The sequence below is a fragment of the Eurosta solidaginis genome, chromosome 1, assembly GCF_040869045.1.
Source record: "Eurosta solidaginis isolate ZX-2024a chromosome 1, ASM4086904v1, whole genome shotgun sequence".
Lineage (NCBI taxonomy): Eukaryota > Metazoa > Arthropoda > Insecta > Diptera > Tephritidae > Eurosta > Eurosta solidaginis.
In genome coordinates this window covers 319,711,263-319,722,187 of record NC_090319.1, presented here as the reverse complement: position 1 = coordinate 319,722,187, position 10,925 = coordinate 319,711,263, and the positions used below count along the sequence as shown (strand labels likewise).

The 10,925-nt window shown below is 36.3% G+C and overlaps 1 protein-coding gene across 1 annotated transcript; it reads right to left on the bottom strand.

Annotated features, from left to right (window-relative positions):
* Nucleotides 1-1,360: 1,360 nt before the first annotated feature.
* On the bottom strand, nt 1,361-6,399 carry pic (DNA damage-binding protein pic). The gene is made up of 13 exons (XM_067761765.1): nt 6,193-6,399; nt 5,781-5,929; nt 5,459-5,721; nt 5,181-5,386; nt 5,043-5,125; nt 4,592-4,745; nt 4,277-4,532; nt 3,968-4,199; nt 3,463-3,814; nt 2,391-3,395; nt 2,133-2,322; nt 1,675-2,071; nt 1,361-1,604 (listed from the first exon to the last, which is right to left on the bottom strand). The coding sequence occupies exons 1-13, from the start codon at nt 6,251-6,253 to the stop codon at nt 1,524-1,526; spliced, it is 3,429 nt and encodes a 1,142-aa protein (XP_067617866.1). The 5' UTR covers nt 6,254-6,399; the 3' UTR covers nt 1,361-1,523.
* Nucleotides 6,400-10,925: the final 4,526 nt, after the last annotated feature.

Below are 10,925 nucleotides of genomic sequence, written 5' to 3'. Positions count from 1 at the left end.
ACCCCTATTCTGCATTTCGACTTGGATTGGAATTTTTTCGATTTGGCAATTTTGGTATTCTGTGTTCCAATCTCTTTCGATCCAACTTCGAATCGTTCGATTTTGTGTATTCTGCATTTCGATCGTAGTTCCGCTTTTCTAAGTTGCAAATTAGTTGGCGGAAAAATATTTTTTTTTTTTTTTTATTAATTTATAACAGAATTTTAACAAAAATGTAAGTAAAACTTGTTAAGAAACGTAAAAGGCTTGATGGTGACTGTTTTTTATGTTTCCAGGTCAAAAACAACATGTCGATGTCGCACATTAGGGACGAACTTTTCAAAACCACCAACATATCACAAATATTAACAGATTTTAATCATTTTGTACAGAAATTTTTGTAATTGAATTCTGAAGAGACTTACATCGCCTGATTTTTAAAATTAATTAGAAACTAAAAAAAACGCAGTGCGGTTTTATTAGGTTGGCTTGTAAGCGACCATATATGTATACGATAACTTTCCCTGATGGGGAGTATTCTCGCCTCATTATGCAGATGGTGTTCTGGGGACATAAGAAGACAGCCCGTGGCAATTCTGAGAGCAGTATTTTGGCAGGCCTGTAGCTTCTTCCAGTGGGTAATTTTTAGGCTTGGCGACCATATGGGTGACGCGTAGCACGTAATCGGCTGGCTAATTGCTTTGTATGTAGTCATGAGCGTTTCTTTATCTTTTCCCCAGGTACTGCCAGCAAGGGATTTGAGGATTTTGTTACGGCTCTGAATTCTCGGAACAATTGCGGCTGCGTGCTCACCAAAATGTAGATCCTGATCAAACGTCACACCCAAGATTTTGGGGTGTAGGACAGTCGGTAGCGTAGAGCCATCGACGTGGATGTTCAAAATGGTCGACATTTGGGACGTCCATGTTGTAAATAAGGTCGCGGAAGATTTAGTCGGTGATAATGCCAGGTTTCGCGAGGCACTCTCTTCCACTCTCTCTTGTTTCTAACTACCTTTTTTCCAGTGTCTCTTCCTTTCTCTCTCTCCTTTAAGCTCACGCACTCTCTTTTGCTCTTTATCTCCCTCTTTTTTTCCATTCCTTAGCTCTTCCTATCAATTTCTTCCTACCTTTCTTCTTCCCACTCCCCCGATGTTCTCTTTCTCTCTTCAGCATTACTTTCATATTTTGTTGTTGTAGCGGTATAGAAGGTTTGAGGAGTGTTGATTGTCCTTTTTTCTGTTTCTCTACTGTTCTCGTTTTTCCTGTCTCTATCTCCTCCCGCTTTCTTCCCATTCCCTATATCTCTCTTCTTTACTCACTTTTTTTTTTTGTCTCCACTCCATTTTCCTTCTTTGCACACGTATTACATGAATTAGACATTGTTTTAGTATTAATTTTAACGAATGTATACAATTAATATTTATTTCCTTTCTTTCATGTTTGTTTAACAAAACAATCAATTAATCATTAAGCGGAAACTTAATTACATCGGTATGCGCATACAATAGCAGAAACAGTAAAACTAAAATCCAAATAAGCACTTTAGTGCATTCTTGTAAGGTCTTCGACAATTTTAATAACATCATCAACATCCGCTTCCTTTTTTTCCCCACTTATTGTTAACTGTAACAAAAATAATGAATATAAATAAATACTAGACTTATTAAATAAAACAATGTTTATAACTTATTACCTCCAAACCCATAACGGTTTCCTTCATTTTATCTCTGCTCAAATCAAGAAAACTTTCAATCAAATCGCCATCAATAAAATTTTCGCACGGCTCGGTCTTCTGTGTCGTTTGATAGCTTCGATAATACGAATGATCTATTTTCCCCACCGATTTTATCGTATTCGTTAAACGCTCTTCAAGACTGTGTAAAAAATCATAAAAATCTTGAGGTATTTGCGTAACAATACCGATAGCGCCATTCACAGTGCCATACAACACACAACCTTGATTAGGTGTAGTGCGTTCGCCAACATTTTGCATTACCAATGAACCGTGACGAAATACGTTTACAACATCGCCCAAATGAAAGCGAGCTACCTCAGGCAACAGCTGCCGCTCTTCATCTGTAGTGGCCGCACTGAAGTGGAGAAAGAATGATAGTCATGTTGTTAGCTCAAAATAATTTGATAATTTTTTACCTATCCTTTTGACAAACAAAAAGATTCCCATAAGTCTCCGAGCCTAAGAATGTATCATCATCCAAAATTTCGACGGCTCGCATCCATTTTGGATCACAATCACGTGATATCTCAACGAATATTCCCTCCATTTGCTTGTGTTGCAGTAAAGTCATTGAACGCATTAAATCGCCCACCAAAATAAAGTCACCTGAATAGAATAAGAAGTGTGATATATACGTATTTATACTTCTTAATCTTCACTGCATTATAGCACACCTTTGGCTTTTAGATACAAAACAGATATATTATTTTGTATATTACATTCCATTCGCAACTCCTTTTCATTAGTCCATTCATAAAGGCGTACAAAACTGTTTATACCAGCCAACACTTTTCCATTGAATTCCACCAGGGAATGGCAGGAGCCATCAATTTTTGTTTCTGCAACTTGCGTCAACTTTCCTTCATTATAATGTAAAATAATAATGCGTCCGACTTTCGGCTCTGGTTCATCTGCATAAATAAGCGCTGTAGAAACAACATAATATGTGTTTGGATCATCACCCAGTGTAGCAGACATCAATGAAATTATACTCTCCGATGGCATAAATTGATGTGCATGCAACACTTCAAAAGTATTTTGATCGATTATTAATAAGTTATTTATATCTAACTCTTGTCCGATTTCTGCATTTGTTGTTGCAGTATTGCCGCCACCTGGTTTAGGTATGATATTCGAAGCATATGTAATATTTTGTGCTTGTGTTGAAGCACTGGGTCTTGTCGGTTTCGGACCACCTCTACCCTGTACATCGACGCGTAACGTTGCTACACCAAATGTTTGTGAGCTCTCTTGATATGCTATACGACGTGGTCCCTCACCAAGTGGTACCGTACGAATATGCAACTTTTGTATTTCATCAATTGTACCTAAAATCACTGAATTCTTAGTAGCTAAAGCTAAGCTATCTGGATAGGATTGTGCATTTAGTGAGCACATATGATTTACTTCCTTTAAATTAACATTTGAAAATACTAGCTTATGATTAGATGAATATATGACAGTAGGACGATCTGAGCAAGCAAAAACATTTGTGGTTGCAAATGATTTGAATGTACGTAAAGTGGTTGGTTGTGTACCCAGTGTAACTTTTTTTTTCTCACTCAAGCTACCATCATCTCTATTTAACAAGAAATAGAACATAGAACCATCACCGAGCGCACAAAGTAAGTAATGTATTCCCTCAAATGTAGTCATCAAAATAGAACGTGGTATAATTTCTGTTAATGTTGAAGTAGGCATATATTAACATAGAACAAAATATTTTTTTAATCAAATGAAGCATACCTCCATACAACTTTTCGGTATACAACGTTCTTAGCTTTGGTACAGAGAGCACTACTGTTGATATATCTGTCCACAAACCAACTGCTACCAAGCTTGCTTTATTTTTACCCTCCTCTAGCGGCGTGATGTCTAAACATGCGACCTCATATTCCAAAGTTCTATGATTCTTTTCAATTAGATTACTATTTTCAATTTCAATGTAATACACGTTACATGCTGAAGCCACCACGATTTGTGAAGAGTTACAAGCTACGACGCCAATGCGTTTGTTATCTGGCGGTTGCCATTCTCCCACTAAACTCTTTGTTGTACTCTTAACGAGTCGTATAGTCAGCGGTGTTACTTGTATAATCTATGATACAAAAGAAAAATGTATTTAGGAATAAAATTGTCATGTAGACTTTGTTTTGTAATTCTGCTAAATGCACGTTCCTTCTATTCACTATCTAAAACTACTTTCCCTATATTAATATTGTGAGTATTCAATATATATATTTCATCTTACCTGATCAAAGTCAACATTAGCGCAATGAAACGTTTGCTGATCACTAATAAAACCCGGTATTTCTGTTTCTTCAACTTCCTCGCCAGTTAATGTTAAAATTCGGGTATGCCCCACAAATGCCAAAACTAATGTATTTTCAAACACGCTATCATCTATGCCTACTTTAAGTGACCACATGCCTTTTATGCCTGGCAAATCGATACAGGCATGCTCCTGAATGCCAATACCAATTCTATGAATTATAATAAATAACGAAATTAAATTACTTTTATTTGGTTAACTTAAAGATAGTATGTAAAATTCATTCACCTAATAATACGAAGCGAGCCGTCTTTAAAACTACCTGAACATGTTATAATTTGCCCTTGGCCCTGTCTATCTAAATCCACTACACCTAAATCTAATATAGGTGCTAAGCTTGTAAAATTTTCCATAGGAATTACATAGGAGCCATTCTCATTTGGTGTTGTACTTAAACGTACTAATTGCGAGTCACCATGTTTAGAACCGATGAAAAGAAATCCATTATCTAAGTAAGTGATGCATTCCGGTATAGAAATTTCACCTGAAAATTAAATTGTTTAATTATACTTTAGATTTACGAAAATTTTAAGGAGTTCTTACCTAGCAGTTCAACTTTTATTTCTTTAACAGAAACACCACCTTTACCATTTTCAAGGGTTTCCAGAAATAGCATAAATAATTGGCCATACATATTGCCCAGCAAGTAACGTTGCCCCTTGCTATCCACCCTTGCATAGCAGTTTATAGTACTTTGCTAATACAAAAATGAAACAAGTTTACAAATAAAAAGTAAAAATGTCACTTGCCAAATTTTTGTAAAACCCGAATGTGAAATTTTTTCCTGAATCCGAATATGAAGTGGGATTAAAAGGAAATATTATAATGGCCGACAAGGAATAGTCAACCTGCTCTTGACCCAGTGATAATTTGGATCATATAACTTAACGATCTGGGATGGCTTTTCAAGTGCGTACATCATATAAGGATTCAATCAGTTATACATTTATAAAAATTTTAGCAAAAAAAAAAAGTAAGTTTGATTGTCAATCACCTTGAATGTTGACGGTGCTACAGCATGATAACTGTTTCCATCATGGTATACAATTGACTCACGTCCAATAACAATAGCGCCACCTGAAAATATTTATTTGGTTTAAAATAAAAGATTATAATTTCACATATGAAATACCTAATGGTGTAGGTACTGGTATCAACATTGTTGCCTCTGTCTCTACATTATCTTGTTTCCAAGCAATTTTCATGAACTCCTTGTCACGCAAATTTATCTCGTGCGTCTTTACATGACGTCCATCAACATCCTTGTGTATAACAATAATTGTGGGATTTATGCAACCGTATAAAAACTCCACATCATAAACATTTAATTCATCCATACTGAAAAAAGTCAAACTCATTTAGTATGAAGCTGTGAATCTTTTGCCAATTAAAAAGGTAGCGTCAGCATACCGCAAACTTGTAGCTTTTAATTCATTTGTCTCTTTATCCAATGGTATAATGGTGAAAAGGCCCATATAAAGGCACATACCAATAACACGTGCCTTTGGATCAATCACCGCAATTACGCCACCTTCGGTTGGGATGCTGACTTGATCAGACACATTGCCATGTGCTTTTGTAATGACACTTATTTGATCGCCAACCATGCGGCATTCCAATATCATAACATTATAACGCAAGGTAAGTATAAAAAGAAGATCCTTCTTACTATCCTGGAAAAATGGTAATAGTATTTTAGGTTAACGATATTGTCACTTATCTATTAACTCACCTGTGGCCGAAAATGTCGCATAACAGATATCTGCCCGTTAATATTAACTTCTTTTAATGGTCGCAAGCCTTCAGGCGTGACCAAATCAATTTCCAATTGACTGTTACGAGCGATTATCAAATTTAAATCAGTTGGCGATGTAAAATTTCCTATAAAAGATAGAAGTTTATTGGATTATATTTTTTTAAGTGTGCTATGTTTGTTGCTTTTGGCAACATGCCGGCTAAACTTTAGGTAGGCATGGTAGATAGGAATGCAACTTTTCGGGTCCAGCAATGCATACGGATTCTTACCGATTGCGCTTTTCAGTTAAAACTTTAAATAATTAAAGCCAGATTTATTTGGTTAGTCGGATGATTGCCGCGATTCCCACGAAGAAGCTAGGTTTTGCCAGCTAAACATTTACACTTACCGGTCACGCAACTAACAACTGCTGTTGGCTTTTGTGCCGTAACCACATAATGGTGAGACATTTTTAACAATTTGTAATATTACTACGGCCGGCAACTTAACTCTTTTAAATAATATTACAACTTTTTCCCACCAGCAAGGAAAATTGCAGAAGTCGTCGCTTTTTCACCTTTTTTCTTTGGTTGGCCAGTTACAATTCTGTCAGCCAGAGATTCAGCGGTGTCAGTGCTGCCAGATATGAACTTAATAGGATTTGATCGGCTCTGTTCGCCTACTACACTTGTGGTACATGTTATTCGTTAGGGCAAAGAGGATAAATACAATAAGAGCCGTCACTCGTTATTTTGTGGCGAGTATCTCGCTGGAACTTGAAAAAATGATGCCGAATGTTTTCTGAGAGGAACATTTTTAATTATCTCGCATTTATCCATGTCGTGTAGGCCTCTTGTGCAACTGTGATTTTTGGAAAGAGAATTAAATAAATTAATTAAATACAGTCGAAAAATAAACCCAAATACCCCACGAAAATGTATAGAAGACATTTATAAACATCTCGCCCAAGAAAAAAGTAGCGACTACCTCTCAGTATACATCGAGTAAATGCCAAAAAAATAACGAGTGACGGCTCTTATTGTATTTATCCTCTTTGGTTAGGGTACTCCCAGTTTTCTTTTTGGACGAGATGTGCATAAAAGTCTTCTATACATTTCGTGGGGTATTTGTGTTTATTTTTCCAAATTTATTTAATTAATTAATTAATTCTCTTTCCAAAAATAACATTTGCACAAGGTGCCCACACGGCATGGATAAATGCGAGACAATTCAAAATGTCCCTCAAGAAAACATTAGACATCAATTTTTTTTGATTTCCAGCGAGTTACTCGCCCCTCGTAGCACACTCGTGGCTCTTATTTATTTATCCTCTTTGGTATGGCCACAACTGTAGCTTCCTACACAAAGAAACAGCTGATCGAACCTACCTTAAGCGCCAAATACACGACACGAGCATTTCCGCGAACATTCCCGTTATGTCATGTTTCTGCGACCTTTTCTGTCGTGTATGGTGGTGTTTGCCAGTTCGCGCAAATGTTCGCCAAAAATCAAAATACATAGCTCATAATCGTAGTAATTTCTGAACGGAACAGACGTGCGCGGAAAAGTAAAATGGACAATAAAAAATTTCTGAGTGAATTTATTGAAATGTATAAATCTTTGCCATCATTGTGGCAAGTAAAAAGCAAAGATTATTGTAATAGAATTAAAAAGAATAATGATTATGCGACTTTAATCGCAGCACAATTGTTGTCCGTATTCATCGCTGTCTGAAAGAGAACTAATGTTCGGCCAAAAGTTCGTATGGTGTATGGCCAAAGCTGCGACCAAGATTGCGGAATGTTCGCGGAAATGTTCGTGTCGTATATTTGGCGCTTAAGGTCGTAACCGTATCGTAGCCAACCAATTGGTTTTTGGTATACCGTCGTAACGATAAACAGCTACTTACGTTAGGGATACGACTACAGCGATGCGACAAACGCACCAATGACTACAGCTTAAAAGCAAAGGAGGGATATTGTATGGCCCTGTCAAAGCGTCAATGGGAAGTAATGCGACGAGCGTTGAATCCGGTATAAGATTCAAGTACGCTGTTTATTTAACTAATAGTAAAACGCTATATGGACATAGTGTCAGTTGTCGCATAAGTGATATATTTCCAATGTTGCATACTGCAGCTCAGTCGCAAATGTTACACTCTACTTCTCCATCACTTCTACCACTCGCCGTGTTATGTTATATTATGTCAGGTGTTATGTGTCTATCTGCACCTCTCAAATGGTGCCGATCGAACGTGTCCTACGTCACGGCGGAGAGAAAGTGTATCTGCTGAATTCCATTCGCATCTTTTTTATTGACAGATGAGCTCAATCAGACCAAATTGTTGGGCTCTTTTTAACTATGGAGCTTTAACAGTGTCATAATTTCAAATATCTACACTTATTCCACAAATTTTTTGTATTCAGATATAGGTGCAGCCATACATTGAACTCATCTGTCAAACGAAGCAAAGTAACAAGGCGGGAAAAGCGCCCTATAGGATCTTTTACACGAGTCAATTTTCGACCTTCCAACAAAATTATACAAAAATTCGGAGGTCAGCGTCAAGAAACCGGCCAGAAAGTATACTCTTGCAAAATGGCCTTGATACTTTAATTGAATTGGCGACTATTTAAAGGCGTGCCAAAACTGTATTGCTATAATATTGTAACGACAACAAAGGCTTTGAGAGTGTTACCGATGCCTAGATTTGGGTCGTTTCGTTCTGAACTTGTTCAATTGACCGGGTCTCTCAACTGAACAAGTGAACTAGATCTTCGATTTCGGTTCTATTTGTTCTTTTAGTTCATTTGTTCCTTTAGTTCGTTTTATCTAATGTTATTCTTTCTCACTTCTCGTTCGCGAACATTGTTAATTCATACATACATACGCAGAAATTCTGAGCACGAATGTCGATGATGCCACTTTGTGTGTGGCACTGCTACATCAATATATGTATGGACTAATTATGAAAAACATATTTTGTAAGAAACTAATTACATTTATTAAACTTGAAAAGATCATATTTACAATTTGTGTCTGTACTCTTTCAATTTCCTGGATCTTCCGAAATTTGTAACTTTTTTTGAAGTTAATTAAACATATATGTATATATTAACTTATTTATTCATAACATATTTAAAAATACCTACACAAAGCATTGCTGCATACACACCCTCATCTATACTTGTTGGCCTTTTTCGCGGGTGCAAGCAGCAGTGAACAAATTTGCTTGAAAACAAAAAAGAACAGATGAACAAAAAGAACAACTTGTTCGTTCATCAGAAAAAGAACTAAAGAATCGAATCTCTGAAATGAACGAAAAAGCACAACTCTACCGATGCCTATGTTCTCTTGCAATATGTTTTGATTCCAAAAATATGTCCCAAATTTATGAAACACGAAAACCGATGCAGTGTTGCAAAAAACGGTTTCATAAATAGTAGAACTTTTGTATGTGCTGAGTTTTATTTTAAAAAAATTAGGCTAAAACAGGCGAGGCATAAATTTCGGTTTAGCCAACGCATCAATGCAACGAAGGAAAGTTTATTTAACCATCACATACGCCGCTAAAATTAATCATTTTTTTTATTATCAGTGACTGACAACCATTTTCACTCAAACGACGACTTTGCAACTATCAAACTATTTCTGAAAATCTTGATAACTTACGAATCTAACGAATACCATTTGTCGCAAGTTCACATATTGAATACAGATCCTGGTTTGGTTTACATATCTGGTTCATTTATAGTTTCAAAACTAACTAAATATAATATAAATAAATAAAATAGTCAAATTAAAACAAATAAAGGTGTATAAGTTCGATTGTAGCCGAACATTATATACTCAACATGAACTTCCATTGTACATTTCATTTCAGATAAATTACTTTTCTAAATAGCACGTGGCACCGCCCGTTTAAAAAATATCTCCCCATTTCCTCTTACAATAACACTTGATAAGTGAAATATCATTGATTCAAAACTATTTTTGGCTAAGTTATAGCTTAGGTATTACTCTAGTCTACGACCCGTTTAAACTTGTTTTATATCTAAGTTGCCGTGGTCTTTAACCGATCTCGTCCATTTTTTCTAGAAATATTTCCTGCTGTAGGGAAAATCTGTGTACCCAATTTTATAACGATCCGTTAATTTTTCTTCGAGTTATGGCTCCCGAAACATAGAAAATTGCTTAGTCATAAAAGGGCCGGTGCCACGCCCATTTTTTTAATTTTTTTTAGTTTTTCCTATTTATTGTTATAAATCCGCTTGATAAATGAAATACCATTGATATAAAGCTCTTTTCTTGCAAATATATAGCTTATTTTATCCGTCCCCAACCATTTTAAAAATCTTTTATATAAAAGTGGGCGTGGTCCTTAACCGATTTCATAAATTTTTCTTCAAAGCATTCCTTATAGTAAAGGCAACCAATCTTCCGAATTTTGTTACGATAGGTTTAACGGTTTTTGATTTATGATTAATAATATTTGTAAAATTGATTTTATCACAAGTTGGCGCTGCCACGTCGATTTTAAAATTTTTTATCAAGAGTCTAAATATCAGTCCACATGTCAAATTTCAACATTCTGGGTGTATTATTTGGCGGCCACCGTGGTGTGATGGTTGCGTGCTCCGCCTACCACACCGTATGCCCTGGGTTCGCACCCCGGGCAAAGCAACATCAAAATTTTAGAAATAAGGTTTTTAAATTAGAAGAAAATTTTTCTAAGCGGGGTCGCCCCTCGGCAGTGTTTGGCAAGCGCTCCGGGTGTATTTCTGCAATGAAAAGCTCTCAGTGAAAACTCATCTTGCAGATGCCGTTCGGAGTCGGCATAAAACATGTAGGTCCCGTCCGACCAATTTGTAGGGAAAATCAAGAGGAGCACGACGCAAATTGGAAGAGAAGCTCGGCCTTAGATCTCTTCGGAGGTTATCGCGCCTTACATTTATTTAATTTTTTTAGGTGTATTATTTACTAAATAATAAGGTTTTTTGTGTTTTCCAAAATGTTATATATATAAAAAGTGGGCGTGGTTATCATCCGATTTCGCTTATTTTCAACACCAATTTAGTTTGGATAAGCTCGTGTGCCAAATTTGGTGGTCGGCATAAAACATGTATGTCCCGTCCGCCCAAT

Excerpts from the sequence above, each read along its gene's own strand:
- pic (XM_067761765.1), bottom strand. The coding sequence starts at position 6,253 with ATGTCTCACCATTATGTGGTTACGGCACAAAAGCCAACAGCAGTTGTT. Across the intron at positions 5,722-5,780 it reads TGCGACATTTTCGGCCACAG|GATAGTAAGAAGGATCTTCT; the intron begins GTGAGTTAATAG and ends CCATTTTTCCAG. Across the intron at positions 4,533-4,591 it reads AATAAAAGTTGAACTGCTAG|GTGAAATTTCTATACCGGAA; the intron begins GTAAGAACTCCT and ends TTTAATTTTCAG.